Source organism: Haliaeetus albicilla, chromosome 8 (genome assembly GCF_947461875.1).
Source record: "Haliaeetus albicilla chromosome 8, bHalAlb1.1, whole genome shotgun sequence".
NCBI lineage: Eukaryota > Metazoa > Chordata > Aves > Accipitriformes > Accipitridae > Haliaeetus > Haliaeetus albicilla.
The window spans coordinates 36847422-36867318 of NC_091490.1; the positions used below are offsets into that span (position 1 = coordinate 36847422).

Genomic DNA, 19897 nt, shown 5'->3' on the forward strand with positions numbered 1-19897 from the left:
GTTTCTTAAACAATGTCTGCCTAGATTGCAGCCACAGAGAGGCAGAAGCCATTTTTGCTTTTTCTGTGGATTTTTTTTTTTTGGGGGGGGGGGGGTGGTGTTTGGGTTTTTTTTGGGGGGGGGGGTGTTTTTTTTTTTTTGTTGGTTGGTTGGGTTTTTTGTGTGGTTTGTTTTGTTTGTTTGTTTTTTAAACAGTGCATTTCAAAATAAGGCCTTCTAGTAAATAGAAGCCCATGAACTCCCCTTGTTTGCCATGCTCATGTGTAATGAAGTACTGGGAATCCTTTTAACGCTGTGTGTCTGCAGTGTAAAGCCTGTAGTGTAAATATGCTGAGAACAGGAAATGAGCATTATTTAACTGTGACCTTGCATCTTTTTCTTCAGCAAGTTGCATTGAGATGAACAAGGCAGCATTATTGAACTAGAGAGGAGCAAAATCCCATTTAACTGCATGCTGGGCTTTGATGTACTGCCAAGTACTGTTGTCTGTGATAGCCTCTGGGATGCAAAGGAGACTGTAGCTGTAGATAAGAGAGGTTTTCAACCAAAGTGTCTAGTGATAATGTCAGCTTTTATAATTTGTATGTGGAAGTTATGCTTTTAATTCAGTATCTAGTGTAGTATTTCTGCATGCTAGTTCCCGTGCGAAATCACCAAGATTTCATTCTTCCGATATGCAGGAGATTTACTATTTGCTGTAATACAGCTAGGTTCCCACTCTCATAGATGATATAATCAAAGCTAGATTAATCTTAAGCACTCAGTACTTTGTTTACTATGTACAGTGCAACTGCATAAAAATGTACACATGTATTCAGTAGTGCTTAGCTATAGAGGATGCTCTAAAATGGCCTGTGTGTAACTCACCTGCAGAGAATAGGCAGGGCTCTGTGTAGCAAGCACGAGAACCACTGTAAGATGTCTCAAGCCTCTGCTGCCCGACAGTGGATGAAATGGGCTATGTTCCAGATCTGTTCAGCAGCCAAGCTGGAAGCTGCAGAAGAAATTTTAGCATAATCCATCAGAGGCAGTATTGTGCCCTTGCGTGCTTACCTCTTAGTTTGTTCAGGTGCTAAACGAATGTTGACAGAAGATCCCCAATCTGCATCAAATCTAGGAAATAGGCTGGAGAGCCTTAAGAGTCTGGGCTGAGACCTCCAGCATTATGACTTTGTTAGTGTTCTGGGAAGTAGCAGCACAAAACACTGTTTTGGTCAGACTTTTAGTATAAAATTTTCTTGTGGTAATAATTCAGTTTCTGGTGAGCAAAGAGATGGGAGATCATGGCTGCTATTAAATTTCAATATTTAGCTAAACAGACTTTATGTTGTTGTGGACAATATATTCATTTGCACATACTATAGGCTCAAAGCAGGATAAATGGGCAGGTAAAAAAGGATAAAATGACTAGAGAAGTTGTTTGAAAGACTTGGATCATTTGTTTTGGAAACACCCCCTTTCCCCCCTTCCTTCTGTAGTTGTCCTTCTGTCTATAAATTCAGGCTGTCTTTATACTGCAGTTTCCATTATGTATACATTCTGGAGGGAGTAGAAGAATTGAATCCAGTTACATTCCAGCTCTGCAAAATAATTTGAAATGGCTTGTATTGTATCAAGAAAGGTAATTGTACAGTTTGACACCTTGTCCACCACAAAAGAGATAAATGTATTTTCATAATGCTTCTGAAGAGGCAAAGTTTTTTTAGACTTGACTAGGACGTGGCATAGCTGATTGTATGCTATACCACTGTTTAAAAAGTCTGTATTGATGGATCTGAGTTCAGGACAGTGTGATTTGGGAAGAAGGGTAGGAGCTTATTTTGGCTGGGTTTTTGATGACAGCACTGAAATTTGCAATATCTAAAAGTTTTGTCATGACAGAGTATCCAGAGGTGAATTATTTGCTAAATGCAAGTAATTACATAGTAGTTAGCTTCATGTAGCTTATATGCCTGCAGTGTTGGGGACATGCTGTTTTCTTTCTGATCCCTGCAATCAGAATTTTTTTCTGTTTATATATTATAAAGGAAAATGTTTTACTCGAATCTCTTCTAAAGAAAAATTGTTAATAGCATTTGGCAGCTGTAAGTGATAAAAAAGCCAACTTCTATTTACGGCACTGACAACAATTTAAAGTGAGTGAAGTATTTTTGTTGTTCATTTCTTGTATTGAGATACAAAATCTTGCTGCATTAGTATTCATCCTGAGAATGGATGGGCTTTTATGCACCAACATCCTATGCAAATTAGTCCTTTCCTAAGACCAAACATATCTGATTAGGGAGAATACAGTTGTCCTGCAAAGCCTGCTTTATTCTTTTCAAGACAAAAATTCTGAGAATTGTTGGGGGGTTTTTTGTGTTTTGTAGTTTCTTCCCCTCCCACCCCCGGCTTGGAATTGATGGAGACTACCATTGGGCAGGAAATAGCAGAAGCTTTTGTAAAATCTTAAAAGAGAAAGAGGAAAAAGGGCATTTTCACAAATAGAATTAGGATGATGCAGCGAAGTTTTGGATGCCTGCCAGGGAGGACAGATGCATCGTGCATACAGTGGCTTGCCGGCGAGATTGCACATTGGCAGCTTCCCGATCTGTTAATACAGCAAGCCTACAGCCTGAGCATAATCACTGCAAACAGAGCACTGTTCATCTTACCACTTTTGTGGTTTTTCCTGGCAAGTTTTCACAGCTGTGTATGGCAAGTTTTCAGTCCTATAAACATTATTGAGACTTTAAAACTTTTTATCATGTAAAAGTTTGGGGTTTTTTTAATACTAGGAAGTACATTTTCTTTCCTTGCTTCAGTGAACAGGCTTGCCTTTTTCTGTGCAGAAATGCACTGTGAGGTACTCACTGCTGTCGAAATACGACATTAGATTTGGGGTACTAATAATGGTCTGTGCCTTCTTAGACTTCTGTTCAAATGTCCCCTACTTTGGAGAACCTGTTGACTCCAGTCATGTTTAATGGAAGACTTCACCACTGGGACTAGAGTAATTTTTTGGCACTGATTTTCTCACAGCCCTATAATGTGTATTTTAATGGGGGAGATGGAGTACTTTCTGGCACCTTGTTGAGCAGAAATGCTGCTGCTACTTAAAGAAAGCATCTTCCAGATACGAGAGAAGTATAATGACAGTGGTTTTTAAGCCTGTTCTGTCTCCAGTCTTCTGCATGAAGAGGAAATCTCAAGCTTGGCTTTCTTGCCTTAGTGATGCCTAAGCATTGTCTCTGAACTTAGTTGTTATGGAGGTGCTCAGCTTGTATGACTGAAATCTCTTGTTGTCTTATTTGAAGTTCTTCAAGGGCTTTTCAAAGATACCTTATTTCTCATCTTTAGAGTCAAGGCTTACTGTGTTCCCATGGTTAGGTCTGTTTGGGTGGATTTTTTCTACCATTCCCCTGTGGATTTTTGTATAGTTGGTCTCAACTCCATAAAGGAGTTGGGGAAGGGAGACCAAAGAGACATTTTAGGCTGCTACGTTGTAAGAATTTAGGCTGCTGTGTAAGAATTTCAAGATATTTGTATTTATTTATTTATTATTCTTGATTCAACTTGTGTGCTTACCTGAAAGTGATGGATAGGATAACTGGGGGGGTCCCTGCTTTGGCTGTTCAGTTCCGGTAGTTCAGCAATGGTGACGAAGGACACCTCTGGGTTGGAAAATGTCTTTTCAAAGACACCAAGTTTACCCACCCTGCTTGAAAGGAAGAGATAGTTAACAGCCCTAGGACGTCTGGAAACTCAGTTTCTCACCCCTAAAGACGTGCCCAAACTGCATGGGCTGCAATGTGTAGTTACTACTCCTGTTTCGATTCAGCAGATTAATTAAAATGATCTCTCAGTTGAAGGAAGATTTACCGTGAAGGAATGGTTACTGCAAACTGAGACCAAACTTCATTGGAGAACTTGACCTAAAGTGTCATGATAAGGATGCTAGCATCTATGCTGTGTGGTTTACAAGAAAACCCTGGAAAGACTGGTATTGAGCTTTAGGAGCTAATATATCTGAGATCACTAAAATCTACAGCCTCTTAATGCATTTAGCTTGCCTAGTAGGCCTAATTAAGATAGGTATCATTGGTCTTCAATAAAGAAGATTAATGAGTTTGCACATCTTCATGCAAGTCCCATTATGTTAGGCTGAGATTTTGCAGCCATTGAACAAAGCTGTGGGAGATTCTCTTGATTGACAGACATTGTGCCAAAACAAAAAGCATTTACTCTTCTATAACTAATGAAAGGAGGTGAGGGATTAAGTGGTGATTGATAATAAGAATTGGTCTCTGTACTTTGAGCTAATGAAGAAGAGCATATATAGCCAAATATCAGTGTGATGTAGAAAGTGATGTATACTACTGCATTACTACTGTATTACTGAAAAAAAAAAAAGAAGATATGTGGTTGAGAACATCAAAGTGCAACAGAAGTAACATATTTAAGCTTTTTGTGACTTCTTGAAAATGTGTCCCGGGGTTATCTTTGTACTGTCATTTGGAGGGTAGAGGAGTTGTGCTTCCAAAGCCACTAAGGAAGAATAAATACAGTGATGTCTAGTGTCAGTGATGACAAACCTCCTCTTAGAAAGTACTTCACTCGACATTATGAATTTAATTCCTAAGAAAGTCTCTGCTTAAATGCATTCCCGTCGCTTGGACGTACCTTGCTTTGTAATGAACAAAAGTGCGTGAAGGATCTACTGTAGGGTCCTCTGTGGTGTTGGTGAGCACAGGAGCAAAAGCAGGCAAGATAGGAAGAACAGGTCTACCAAAATAGGTCTTCAGATATGTATTTTTAGCATTAAGAGTTCTTTAGTTATAAATTAACTGGTTTTGGTTTATGGGTTTTAGAAAGTGAACCTGAGGAAAGAAGTTAGAAATTGTTAATGTCTCTCTTCTGTAGGCTTACACTGGACCATGCTTCTCCCTGTTTTGTTCTTTTGTAGCAGTTTGAGGCTATATATGATAAATGCAAGAAAAATGAAAGCCTTTTGTAGTACATTTGCCACAGAACTGGGAGATGCTTGGCTGCATAGATGTGTGTAGGTGTTCACCGTGAAACAGTGTGTTCTTTTGCACAAGATATGGCCATTCAGCAGCTAGTATGAGCCACAAAGGCTGCAAGTGCTCCTAGTGTGCCAGGCTGGAGTTGTACAAAACAATACACACTGTGTTGGAAAAAGGCCCAGGAAAACTGTTGACTTTGGGTATAATTGCTTCCTATTGCAATTGAAGCTGCGTTGCAGTCCTTGGCAGGTCTTGGGAATAAAGGCCTGTGTGGAATGCTACTTGTTCATATTAGATGCTCCTGGAACATGGCCTTTCTGCATTTGAGGGAGGGTTAGGCTCTTGGGATGATCTTTGGGTTAGTGGAAAAACTTTTATAAGTAATATTACCAAAGCTGTTTGGCAAAATGAATTAGGTTTAGATGGGTCATTTGTGCTCTTCTGTAAGAGAATTATGGCTCTTGTCCTGAGCCCTTTCTCAGGGCAAAGTTTCTACCCCTTGTGAAAAATGCAGAGGCTTTTTCTTTGGAGTGACTTATGATTTTTTTTGACAATTCATCACTATCAGTTTTACTTGTTCCTAGCTCTTAATTGATGCAGTTACTATGTAATTATTGACATTTTCCTCCATTATTTGATTTCCTGGATTCCCCCTATGGTTTGTATGAATTCATTATATTGGTATTAATGTAAATTAATCACCATTTATCCTATATAATACTGACCATGTAACTGATCAAAGTGCAGAACATTTCTTGTACCATATGGGCAAAGTAAAGCAGATTTAAGTTACTCTTTTGAAACAATGATTAAGAGTTAAGTGATGGTGCATCATTGCTCTTCCCACAAACTGGGGATGCTTCTGTTTTGTCTCTCTCTTCTTTCTTTCTTTCTTTCTTTTTTTTTTTTTAACATAATAAATACTGATAGTGTGATAGAGAGCTCCTGAATGAAAACTCTTCCCCTACCTGGAAATCCCCTTGGAACACATCATGTTTATATTTTGTTTGTTTGATATGTGTTCTTTTCTTTGTAAGCTGTAGCCCTGCATTATAATGAGACAACCTCACTGAAGGAGCCCCTGTCTAGTTTGCTTTTCAGCATTTCACTATGGTTTCTGCCTTTTCTGAAATTTGAAAGGGTGTTGCCATCTCTTCCATGGGACTCTTCCCATTAACGAGTTGTCTAATTACTTTTTCAGCTTGTTTGCTTTCTGACCATCAGTCAGAGAGGGTGGTATGACAAAAGAAAGACAACATACAGAGACATGAATGTCCTTTTCTTCCTTTTTTTTTTTTCTTTTTCCTTACAGTAAAGTTGTCTACTGTAGCAAAGATCAGACCCCTAACTGTCTTGTTATAAACTGCTAAGGTGTTGGTATGGCCACTGGTAACTTGTTTCACCATCCTGTGACATCAGTTTTTGAGACCTGGGTTTTAGCAAGTCAAATTCAAACGAGTATCTGTTACCTTTACACATTAAACAAATGTTTTAGTAGATATATTTGTCCAGATCTCCGATACTGGAAGTGAGCACTGTTAGAGACTGAAGACAGTACAGTTTATGTTGTGCAGTAAGACATGAGTAATTTTATAGCTTTTAGGGTAAAAATTATTTGGCCCTGAAAATATTTTGCTCTTGAAAATATTTAATGATATGCTAGCAGATAAGTGCATTTTAAGATTGAAGAGTTATTGAAATAATGTTCTGGAATACCTGACTGCTTGCATCTTGCTTGCATTTGATATATTCAGTCCTGGCTAGGCAACACTGGACAGGCTTTGCTGCTGGTCTCCAAACTGTCGTGTCACAGCAGCTTTGCTGCTGAGCCAGTATAGCTGTGGTCAGTGGTGTACCTTTTGCTGAAAATGCTCTGAGAATAAAGATGTAAAAGTAGTTTGGTTCTTAATGTAGGATGCATGTCCTTTAAAGGAGCATATGTTTCATTCCCAGCTTTATTCTTGCACAGCGTGTTTCATTCTGGTTTCCTGCACCATGTTATTGTTAAGTGGTATTGCAGTTGTGCCCACAGGTACTCTCACAGGCTCACTCCCCCCACTGTGAAGACAGCCTTTTCTCTCCCTTGTCGGTGTCTTTGTGCACAAATTCTCAGGCATGTCCTTTTTTCTAGATGGATTTCTTTGCAGCTGCTTCAATTCTGATGTGATTTTTCTCCCAGCTCTCACTAAGCATATCTGTACATACTGACCAAGAGTTTCGGAAGAGCAGCTATCTCAGGCCTGTCCTTTAAAGAAGAATGTTAAGTGTGCCACCAGGACATTCTTTTGGTCAGAAGGAACCTTTGCAACTTGTCTGCGTTTAGTCCTATCATATTTCTTGCTGCTGAAGCTTTTTTCTCTCTTTTTTTTTCTTCTTTAAGAAACATTTTATTTAGGTAGATGTTTTAGGGAAAAATGAGGGTGTGGGGCCATTCCTAATAGGCTGGTTGGGTTTTTTTCAGCACCACAAATAAACCCTGTGTAGAAAGCTTTCCATATCAAGGGGAGGGGGAGAAGACCTGCATCCTATCTTGTGGATGTCAAAGCAGACATTTCTGCAGAAGCAGTTTTGCAGTATTTAATCTGATTCCTTTGCTCCTAAAATTGTAATGTGGTACTATGTTGCTTTTCCTTAAAAAAGTGCAAGTTATGTCTCAGATTTGACTTACACTTCTATGTGTGTTTGAAGATCTGCCTTTTTCTAGAAGTAGAGTTTGGGTATTCATTTGTAACATCTGATTTGGGCTGCGCAGAGGAAGTGCACAGATGCCATTGCCTTGTGGCTGAAGCTGAAATTTCAAATGCTTAAAAAAAAAAAAAAATCCCTGTCCCTGTGAGGGCAGATTTATTAGAGGTCGATATTTCTTTCATAGGGGTAAAATACACATTTAGCTATTAATGGGGGGAAGTTTTTTCCTGAACTCTCCCCATTAACAGCTTTTTATCCTTATTCTTTCTTTTTTTTTTTTTCCTCTTCAAACTGCACATCTGAAGCAGTAGCTCTATGTCCTGCTGCTGCACACTGTTTAGCTGGTTATGTGATCAACACAGGTTGCCCTCTCACCAAGCAGGAGCCTCTCTCTGCTGATGCTTGCTTGAACAGACGATGAGGTTTTTGACAATTGTTCAATTTGTTAGAGAGTGTTATCAAATGCTATCTATTTTGGACATGTTAAGAGAACGTTCTGAAGGAAAATTGTTGTCATACATTTCTTTCTAATTTTGCTGTTGAGGGAAGGTCAGTGTTGTATAACTAGGAGTTGGATTAATGTGGTGTTCTTTATCTCTGAATGTGCTTAGTCTAGATCAGAAAATCAATAAGCCTTTCCAGCCTTTGACTCCCTGGAGAAGGATTTTACTGCCTCATGTGGTGCTGTAGAGGACCCTAGTTTGTTTTGTGTGATGTTTGTTTTGAATGGCAACTGGTTTTAGCTTCTTAATGAATTTTTTTTTTTTTAAATAAGATCTGAAATGTTTGAAAATCAGAGTATGAAACAGTCATCTCAGTAGGTGTTTTCTATGTTCTGGGCTACTGTCATTTCAGTGCATACAGAGAAATGAGTATGTTTCTATTAAAATTTTCTCCTCCTCCCCATGAGAAGATATCACTAGATGGCACTCACTGAGACATAGGTTTCTCTCCATTGGTAGGTACTGAAACTGTGATAGACCTTTTGAAGGCTTTTAGCGTCTCTCTCAGCTAGTTCTTGTATCCTTTTGCTGTCTCGAGTGTTGTAAAACATTGCAGCAGATATAAATCAGTTTGCATGATGTTTTTGCGTTCTCTTTGTTTTAGAGATTACTTGAATTCCTAATTAATTGTACTTTTGCCTGCAGATCTGTATTTGAGTATAGAAGTTAATGAGCAGGCTTCTGTTTGAACAGCCTCTCCTTTTATGGTGTACTTTAGCTTGCAGAGTAACCAATCACACTGTAAGCACACATTAACAGGTATTGACAAAGTGAGACTTTTATTTTATCTAGAAATTAACATTGTTTCATTCAAAATGCTGGGGAGTTCTAAAATGGTGGGGCACAGCTGACAGCCAGTCTTGTTCCTCAGAGCCTTAGAGCTGCTTGCTTATGTGATTTTTATTTATTTATTTATTTAATGTCTAGCTGTTAGGTTGGGAGGGAAATCTTCAGAGCTTGTATCATGGATAGAGTTGCCTTATTTCTCTCCTGCAGGCTGCCAAAGCTTAGTTACCTTGTTGGTGCTTGTGGAAAGAGGTTCACTGTTGTTGCATTCCTGAGCCTGTCTTGACCTGGGGCTCTTCAGGCCTGATATGCTCTGATTTGCACAAGTAATATCCTGAAATTTGATGAAATAGTTGTGTGTTTTATTTTTCATAGATGTACCCTTTAAGCTTGTTTTAAACCTTGCAGGTTTGTGTGCTGCCATAAAGGAACTGATAAAATCAGGCATTCGTTAAGTAGCACAAGGTCAGTATGGAGAGAGGCAATGATTGTAGGTAAGATGTGGTTTCTCAAGTGGCTTGAGCAGACCCATCTAAGCTGTTCTGTCTAAAGGGCTGGCAGGGCTGTATCCTTCTTCCTTTGACTCTTTTGTCCTTCTCCCCACCCCTCCCAAACACACTGCACATTCCTGCCTCACCGTTTGTACTGGCACTAGCACATGTGACAACGCGGTCACCCAGATCAGCCCTGCGATTTGACTGAAAATTCATGCCCTAACCATTTGCTGCATTGCTTTTCACCTGAGCCAGAGAGGTGAGTTAGCAATGCTGCTAAGGCAGGCAAAAAGGTGATTCAGTATCCCTGCTAAGGCAGGAAAAAGGAGGGGATTTTGATGAGTTTAAGCTGATCGTGAAGCTGTGTGTTTACCTGTGACTTTTAGTCCTCTGAAGATGCTTATTTGAAGGGAGCACTCTTCAAAGCCCGTCACCGAACCTTATCTCAAGGTTTATAAGAGTTTAAATAGGTATGGCAACTGGGAAGACACTGGGAAAAAAGTTTGTTATTTTGCTTTGGGTTCTGATCATTGGTTTTGCAACTAACAATTGGTGTTGCCGAAATCCGGAATAAAACTCCTTAACAGCAATGAGAAGTTAAGAAGCAGGCACTCCTTTATTGCAGCGCTGGGCACATGGGGGATCGCTCCGCCTATCGTGTGCACCTGTCTACTCTAATTGTGCAGGTTAAATACACACCTGTTATACATATTCACTAAATTTCTGGAAAATGTTATACATAATCATTAACTTCCCGATAAATTATTAGCATATGTAAATGTCTCTTCACACAGGCACAGTGAAGGTCTCTGGTGGTCTTCAGAAGCCCTCTGGTGGTCTTCCATAGTCTTCCTCACTTGTCCGCTTCTTGACCTCTCTTAGGGGATTCTGCGCAGTACAATTCTCACCATCATCTATATTAATTTACATAAAAATGCATACAATGTCTATTCTTAAATGTAACCTTTCTAATAATTGGTCCTTCAGTCACACCATCTTATTAATATTCTTATGTTAAAACAATCATTGGTTAATCTCACTTAACTCTACTGATTAGAATCCTTGATAATTAGATCGAGGTGGGAAGGGTAAAGGGTTTCCAAGCAGCAAACTGGTGTCCATAACGGTTTCCTTAGTTTCCTAAAACAAAACACTACAAATCAACAAATCTTTGTCAAAGTTTCTGTGGTTAACTGATTTTAGACAATACTTGAATTCTTACGGTTACACATAGTACATTTTCTAAAGTTCCTAAGTTCCTATGACTACATTTCAAACTTAACACTCCCATACCTATGCTTCACAATTTTCTACTTCTTAATCAAACCAAACTCTTTTATGTGATTAAATTTTGATTTCTTTACCAGAATATTTGCAACATTGGTTCAGAGTTTTTCTAGGGTTTCAGTTGGCATAGGGATCCCTCTGTCCTTGGATGCATGAAAAGAATCATGGGGGTGCATAATGATACGACAGAGTTGCTGTCTTTGCTTCGTTGCTTGCTTTCTGGTCCAAGGACGCTCCTTTCTGCTGTCCTAGAGTACTTGCAGGGTTCAGCTTTTATTTAAAAACTTCTGGGCAGATGTGTTGTTGTAAAAGTTATTTGGGGATTTGAACTGGCAGAAGTGTGTGAAAGAGGAGGTGCAGAGTGCTTGTTGTCCCACAAATGGGGTTCGTTTACCCAGTGTGCAAGCCAATAACACACAGAGTTGAGGTATTTTCGAATTAATTTAATTGATGCTCATGAATGGGTGCCTGTCTCAAGACAGCACAGCTTTGTCTCAAAAATTCCCACATTTATATGCTTAAGTAATACATATTCATTATTATTTCCCATAATGATTGGTTATTTCTTCTTTGCCTCTCATGTAAATTAGCGCACAGACTCTGTCTTCTTCTTTCATTGTCTTCTTTTGAGTAGGTAGTATCATGTGAGTAGGTGGTCAATGAGTCGGTGGTCGCGATCTCCCCCTGTAGGAATTACCTTTTACCTACTTCTTACTCTGTCTTGGTAGTTCCAAGCAGTTCTTCAAGGTTTATTGACCAGACCACAGTCCATTACCTTTTCTGACATAAACATAAAGCCCCGTTGTCTAATAGTTAGTTCCTAAACCCCAAATCATGTCTAGTTACTGTTTCGCTATTTTTAAATATTAACTGATGGGGGCTGTACAGAGGACTTTAACAGTTCCCTGGTTATTTCAATCATATTATACATATTATTTGATAATATGCTGGCAATTTGGTTTGGCCAGAGCTTTGATGTGGTGAGTGAGAGTGTGTGTGCTCATATGCCCATATCCTCTTCAAATCAAGTATAGGGTGAGGACACATTTATTTAGAGAGCCCAACGAATGTGGGCATGGCTTCAGGTACTCTTACTATGCAAGGTGAGTTTTGAAATGTTATATGTGGTGGTCATGAAGAAAGAGACTTGGTAATGCCTTTGAGACAGTAATTTAGTTTTAATATGTATTTGTCTAATGACCTACTGCTATCTCAAACCAAAATTAACAGCCCTGCTTTATACTAGTGTTTGATGTAAATCCGTCCCCACCAACTTTCCATTTTCATCACAGCTGAAGGTATAGAGGAGGTTCCAACTTAGTCCGATATCTTATGTAACTGGACAGTGCTTTCTGGGTAGTAACTATTCTTTTTTTTTTTTTTATGTTTCTAGGGATTTTCTTCCACGAGGTTCTGGAATTGTAACAAGACGACCATTGGTCCTGCAACTCATCACTGCCAAAACAGGTAACCTCTTTCTCTTTTTGCTTCAATGGCTGGACAAAGTGCTGACATACTTCAGAAGGAGGAAAAAAATTTCTAGGAAAACTTAAGCAGTGTGAAGAAAGGTGCAACTAGACAGTCTGGAACAAAGGCCTGCTGCCTCAAAACTATGCCCAGGCCCAACTAATTTCATTGTCCTATCTGGGAAAACAGTAAAATCTAAACCCTAGAGTACATAGTAAATTTAATCCGAGATCAGACTTGAAGCAGTGGAAAAACAGTATTACATACAAAGTGTTTTAGAAATTAGCTTTGATTTATTTGTTTCTTGATGAACTTTACAGTTGTACTAGTTAACACACCAAAATTGCTGTACTTCTACCTTTAACTCTTGCTCCAGCGCACACAGATTTGATTCCCCACAGCTTGTTTTTGTGACTTGTCTTTTTTGGTTGGGCTCACTGCACTAAATAGAGCAGAAGGTAGACTGAGGGAGAACGAGGCTTCTGTGTATTTGTCTGGTCAAAAATAAAAATACAGTATTTGTATACCACTGAGCTATGTGGTGTATTAAGATCTTTCATCAGAATTAACCACTTTGTACTCTTCCAAGGGGCACTTAATCTGCTGTTGTGTAGCTTAGTTTCCTAGTATATATAAAAGCAGCTATGGTTTTCCATTGTTCAAATTTCTTTGTTGTTGTTGCTTACATTGGTTTAGAAGCAACAAAATCACTGGATTACTATTGACTTCTACTTAAAATGGTAAAAAGAAATGAAATAACACCTGAAACAGCATTTAAAAATAAAAAGTGCTATTTAAATTATGGAATGTGATGAAACTGGGGAAGAAACAAAATTGAATCTGTCCGTAGAACTTTAGTCTGCCCTACGTGTGAGGGTAATTAATTTTTTGTGTGCATGTTTTTCCTAAAAGGTCCTTTTGTTGTTCAGCGGAAAGGTAGGCTTCAGTCTGCCTAGGCTCCAGGTTTTTTTCTGAATTACTGCTTTTAAAGCACATTCATACTTTCAAGGCCTCTGTGAAATTTTCCATGGTGTTTATACTGTGGAAGAGAAAGGAAAAACTGCAGAATCCAATATTTCTGTGTTCTCAGCTTAGAAACTTTAGGACTTTCAAGTGTGTAATATGCTTGTAGTGCTTTATATATATTTATAATAAAAGATGAAGTTTGTTTTAGTTGGAGATATGAACTCTTGCCATTTCTGCATATCTGGCTTTTGATCTCTGACAGAGCATGCAGAAATGCATCAATAAGGCCTAGCTATGGAGAATCTTCATCTAATTTTCCCAGCACCATGTAAGAGCAGAAGAAAGAAAAGAATCAAGCTCTGTGCTGGCATTCCTAACAAAATGACTAAACTGCTGGGACATACGAATTAGTAAGTAAACTCTTACACTCTAACCTCAAGTGGTTAAATACTGATTCTTAGACATCCATCCTAAACTTACCCCTACTGGTCTGTATTGCCCTATTTTGTAAATCATCATTGTCCTTGGGTTAAGGGGGCAATGAAAGGGCTTCTCTCTTCCTGGTATTTTCCCCATTAATATGTTCACATAGTATTACTAGCTTTAGGCAGGCCTCTAGGTACTTTCTCTGCTGAAAAATAGTTCTTCATTATAACTTAGTAACACAGCAAAAACTTCAAAAATTCTGAAGAACTGAGCTTGAGCCTAATTTTGTGTTTACTGGATGTCAAGACATATTTCTCCCTTTAGGAAATCCTGTGTATTTCTTGTTTGGGATTAGATGCCAAGACCTTTAAAATGCAAGCTTTAATTATTTTGTTACTTTCTTTAAACTTTGTTCCGCTGCTGTTGTTTTTGGTGGTGAAATTCCAAATAGCTTTATCTTTTAAGCCACCTTTATCTTTCTGAACTAATGTTAAAAAAAGAAAATAAACTGTTTAGAGAAGCACAGTGTTCTTTTACAGGAAGCAGATGCTGGAGTGATTTTTATCAAGTCCATAATTATCTAAAATGTTATAGAAAGTAATTAGAGGACTGTATCAGGTTCTTGCTGCTGTAGCAAGCTTAACTGATCTCTAATCCTAGGATCTTCCTTGGCTCTTTTGAAAGTAACTATTCTTAACCTTATAGTATTCCTTGCGAGGGAGGGGGCACTTTCTATATAGGCATGCAGAGATGACTGCAAGATATTTTAGCAACGTTTTGGAACTGGCTGAGAATCTTTTTGGAATGTGAATTTGATTGACAGAGGAGGTTAAAGCTTCATTTAACTTTTGAGTCATTGCACTAAGGGAAAAAGATTGGCAGCTGAAGCATTTGTGCACACCCAAGTAAGAGGAAACTTTGACCACTCGTTATTAGGGTTGGACATGTCATGGAAGGGTGCAGCAGGATTTTGTTGTGAGGAGTTATCAGGGGCCCTCCGACATCTAACACATCTGGGTAAAGAGCTGTTACCGCTGTGAATATGCAAGGGGTAACATGAAATAATTCAATACTAGGGGATTTATCTCATGATATGTGGAATATTATTTTTTTAAAATTTTGTTTGCTTCCTCTTTCTTTAAAAATTCTGTGTAATGAGTACAAAGCTGTTTTGTAGTGACCTGTTGACCTCCTTTAATCACTAACATATTTTGGTGGGAACAGTACAATTCCTGAATGGCTTTACGCCATTTGCACTTCCACATCCATGCAAATACTGTACTCTGCTGAAATCTTGGAGGCAAAGACAAAAGTTTTAATTAAATATTGCAACTGACAAGTAGTCTTTAGTAGTTGTGACTGTTTTCCTCAGAGTTTGATAATGTGAGAAATACCTAGTAGCATAGAATAAACCAAAATATGGATGTTAAAAATAATTTACAGTCCTCTGAAGGACTCTGACTTGTTCTTGACTATCCTACTTTGAGTCTCATTTGGGACTGCCCAGCTGCATTCCACATAAAATTGTAAATGTGGCCTGTATTCAGTAAATTACTGTACTGGCTAGAGGAGAGAGGGGAAGAAAAAAATCTCCATCTTGTAAATACTTTGAGGCTCCAAGGTGGCTTTCTTCTTGCAGTGAGAGGCTGATACTCATTACTTGTCCCAAAGTAGTTAGTTGGCAGTCTTGTAGGTAGGGTCACAATTTTTCATTCTTATTCTTCATCTCATGTTTTTGGTTCAGTTGCTCCTCTTCTCCTGAAGAAAAATGGCATATATGATGTCTTGCTGGAAGAGAGAATAGAACCAAATAAGCATGTCGTCTTTGTTCTGCAATAAACAGGCCTAAATTCTGGTAAAGTAGCTTTGTTTCCCACCCAGAAGTCACAACTGAAAAAAAGTTCCCATCTGACATCAAGCATGCTAAGTAATCCAAGTGCAGCTTGATGCTGTTCTCTCTGGTCACTGCATTTGGCCCTGGGCAATTCCCCAGCCTTGGGAATATCTAGTGTCAGGTCTAACAAGACTCTTGTGCTTTCGTTGTTGCTAGTCTCCAAAGGACCTCAGAGTAGAGAATGTTTTTGGACAAAATAGTCCCATCTGGGAAGATGCAATTCAGTGAGTTTTTAGAAGGCACAGGTGTGGACAGGGTGCTGTTAGCTGGGAGGCTGTCTGATGCTGAACTTCAGGTTTTAAAAGGCAGGCAAGACAGCTGTGATAAATTAGTTTAGCCATTCAGAGGATGTATGTGGGAGGAATTGCACCTGCTCTTTTCCCGGGTGAGAAGTTGGATGTGAAGGCTGTTTATTTTCTGAGAGTCTGATGTCTAAATTCACGCAAAAGTCATGCTGGTTCTTTGAGTATTTGACTGCTGCGTAAGATACAGGGAGCTCGTTCTTTCTCACCAGACAGCATTTGTTTTAAATGCGAAACTGTTGTGGTATTTCAGCAGTTAACAATGAGTGGAGAGTGCTGGTCTCTCACTTTCTTACTCATGATTCCTTTTCAGGAGGAGGAATGCATTATGCATTCTCCTAGTTTATTTATTATTTATTTGTTAAAGCCTGTTTCTTAAACATTCCAAATTTTTGTTTCACAACTTTCAGTATGCTTCCTAGCTTTGTGATTCTTTGATCTAATGATCAGTAAGATTAAATGTGTTTTATAAGAGTTAATAGATACTTTTAAATGGTGCTGCTGAGTAAGCTTTGGGAAGGTAATGACTTGAAATGCCTGAGAAGGTCTTGAGAGGTGGGGTTTTTTTCTTTTTTTTTCTTTTTTTTTTTTTTTGTTGCCACACCTGATGTATAACCTTAGGCAATCTGTTCTTCCTCTTGCTGTGCTTTCTCCTGCCTGTGGAAGGGAAATAATTATCTAGATTTTTTGAGACTGGATAGTATGTTTCTTAAACAGCAGTGACAAGAAAAAATGTACTTAGCTTTTGGGTGAAGCCTTTGTTGTAGGTCTTCTGTTAAAAATACATCACCTGCTATATAAATCCTGTTTTTTGTTATTTACACGTTAAAATATCTTGGCTCTAGGAGGGTTATTTTCCTCATTTTGATGACTGTGTTTGGAGGAATTTCAGATTTTCTTCATGGTCTCACTTTGGTCTCTGCTAAAGAAGTAGCAGATTAACAGATTTTGAAAATCATTATTGAGGTGGACATATTCAGATGAATGAGTCATATATACAATATCCACATTTGCTTCAGGTCCGTGAATTAGAACACTAAGTGGAAAGTAAATCAGCATGAGGTTCAAAAGACATTCTGATTTTTTTTTTTTTTCTGAAGTCTTGCAGATGTTATCTTCTATTGAGGTTGCTGAGTTTTAATGCAAGTATCTTCTGTTGTGAGACTACTCCTCAAACATACCCATCTTTTATTGCCATCTGGTGGCAAAAACAATCCTCTAACAGAAAATGAGAAATTTATAAAAATAATTTAGATTGGTTATTTCAGCTAACACAAAAGATCTTAGAGACTTCATCAGCAGGAAGGCATTTGGAGGTCTTCAAGGACAAAAAGATAATAAAGAAAAGTGACAGAAAAATCAGTCAAAGTTCACTTTTAGGAAAAAGAAATCTGTAATTAGTTATTAACTAACCATCTGCAAAGTACTTGAGGTGAATAGCAGACAACACAAATTCATTAAGGGCAAAAAACCCCATCATATCTGTCTATTTTTTTATTAAAGGGCAGCAGGCTTTTAAATAAAGGTGTGGTAGGTGTCTTGGGTACAGTAAAGGTTTTTAAATTATCTTGCATGTTTCTTTTAGAGACAGATTTATGAAATACCTCAAGTGTGTATGTAATTTAAATGGTTTGACAACAACAATGGCTATTTACTGTTAATAACAATATAACGTGCTAGATTGAATCATAAAAGCAGAGAGAGAAATAACTCACAGGAAAAATGAGAAGCATTTTCAAATATGTTATCCCAGAACACTTGTTTGTATGATTTGTATAATTTAATAAAAATTGAAGAAATAATCACTTACCATGACACTTGTGGTTGGATGCACCAAGGAGAAATCTGCTGTGGTAGCTTTTTCGTTCTACGTATTCTACATGCAAAGACAATGTTTTAATTTTTTATCTAATTCTTCTTTCTCTTAACTTCAGCTTTATACAGAAAAATACATGTCTGAAAACTAGGCATTAGGCAGGATCACTTTTTCTTGTCTGGCTTTGTGTCCATTCCCACAAAAATGTAAATAAAATGTTTTCCTAGTATTCTTCTGTGTATGAAAGCTGAAAACTGAAGATTGCATTAAAGCATGTGCAGTCTGGCTAAAGACATTCTATACAATAAGTGTAAATATAGAAAAGTGTAAACAGAGATAAGGAGTCTAAACAGATATTCTATATTATAAGTGGAAATAGATAATACAGGTAAACCATATATGTTCCCTAAATATATCTGTGTAAATAGATACATAAGCGCAAATATCTATGATATATAAGGTTTTTAAAATGCAAAGAAACCCTATTTATAGAAAGGCTTTAAAAACTCGACACCCCTGCCCTGCTTGCAGATATAAAAGTACTTTCAAAAGCTGTCCCTTCCCCCTTTTCCCCCTTTTCCCATCCCAGTTTGGGGCCAGTTTCCCCCAAACAGGGACTTTCCCCTGTGGGGCCATGCACACAGAGCAGGAGCCACCACCATGGCACAAAAATACCCCCAAACCCCTGGTTCTGGGTCTGCAATAGGGAAAAAAAATAACAATTTGAAGTTCCCAGAAAAGTCAAGTCTGCCTGCATTTGTGCAGCTGGAAAGCAAAACCCCCATTTTCATGCACAAAACCAAAAATAATTTTTTTTTGTTGTTGTGGAAAAGTGCTGGAAAAAACCCAAATTGAAAATTTTAGAAAAAGCAAAAACCCCTAATCTTTATACTATGAAAAGCAGAAAACCCCCACCCATTTCTGGGGCTTATCTGGTGGGGATTATCCAGTGTGGGTCAGTTATCCAGAGTGAATTATCTGTGGCAGGTTATCCCAAGTGAGTTACCTGCTGTGGATTATCCTGGGTGTAGCTGGGTGTATCCTGGGTGTAGCCCCTGTCTGTCAATTGCCCACCTCGGGCCCCTCCTCCCCCCCACCCCATAGGAATGAATGTTCAAGCACAAGCGTTTCCCCCCCTCCCTGCGTGTTTTGTGTTCCCCCTTCCCCCCTGCGAGTTTCCCCCCCACTCCCATAGTGAGTTTTTTCCTCCACATGATTTTTTCCCTCACGAGTGTTTTTCCCACATGAATTTCCCCCTCTGTGATTTCTCTCCCACAGCAATTCCCACCCATGTGAGTTTATCCCCTACATGAGTTTCCCCCAGCTCCCTGTACGAGTTTTTCCTCCACGTGATTTTTCCCTTCATGTGAGTGTTTTTTCCCACGCTAGTTTCCTCCCCCGCCATGAGTGTTTCCTCCTCCATGGGAGTGTCGACCCACACGAGTTTTTACCCACGCGATTTTTTCTTTGCAAGGCAAACCATGACTCCGAGGCCTGGGGCTCAGGGATCATTAAAGCCTTGTGGGAAGGGGTTTACAAACATCACCCATGTGACCCACCTGCCCTCCATATGGCTTCAGTGTAGCAGGAGCTAAAGGAGGAAGAGGGAAGCAAGGTTGGCATGCCTTTGGGACAGAAGGTGCCCACTTGGTAGCAGCGAGCGTCATGCCGGGGGACGTCCCTGCAGCGGCCCTGCTGCTGAACTTCCCAAAGCTGCTAGCTGTTTGGCATTGCGGCTGGCATCAAGACCGTGTGAACTGAGGCATGTTGGATTACCTGCTCCTGTTGTCACATTTGCCCTGTGGAAAATAAATACTAAATAATATTTAGGACCCTCAAAGATCCTCAAATACCTGCCCGCAGCCCTTTAAACGGTACGTGAAAGGCAACACCAAGAAATGAATAGTTTTCAAGTTTGCCGATTCTTGTGGGACTTAGGTAAGAGACCCATGATGCTGTACTTTCAAGTATGTGTAGCTTTCTTGTTTAAGATACAAATAAAATCTAAAAGCAGGATGTTGAATAACTTTTCACCCCAAATCTCTTGTAATCACATGGCTACTGCTGTTTGGAGTTTTTTAGGGGGGAAAAAAAAAAAAGGCAGGGGGGGAAGACTGTATCTTTACAAAACAGCTGCAGACCCAAAATGCCAAATAGATCAGTGCTAAGTCACACACAGTTTTAATGCCTGTGTGAGGAGTGACTTACAGTAGAACTCAGCTGTGCTTTATTGCTGGATTGCAAAATTAGGGGTAAATCTGT

At 39.0% G+C, this 19897-nt stretch overlaps 1 protein-coding gene across 5 annotated transcripts in view; it reads left to right on the top strand.

Annotated features, from left to right (window-relative positions):
• Positions 1 to 19897, top strand: part of DNM3 (dynamin 3) — a 190947-nt gene that overhangs the window by 6288 nt on the left and 164762 nt on the right. For 3 of the 5 annotated variants that reach the window (XM_069789847.1, XM_069789846.1, XM_069789848.1), the window contains exon 2: positions 12158 to 12231. In XM_069789847.1, coding sequence (XP_069645948.1) covers positions 12158 to 12231 — 74 coding nt within the window. Of the gene's footprint in view, positions 1 to 12157; positions 12232 to 13459; positions 13608 to 19897 lie in introns of all 5 variants that reach the window. The other 2 variants (XM_069789849.1, XM_069789850.1) reach the window with 1 other exon arrangement.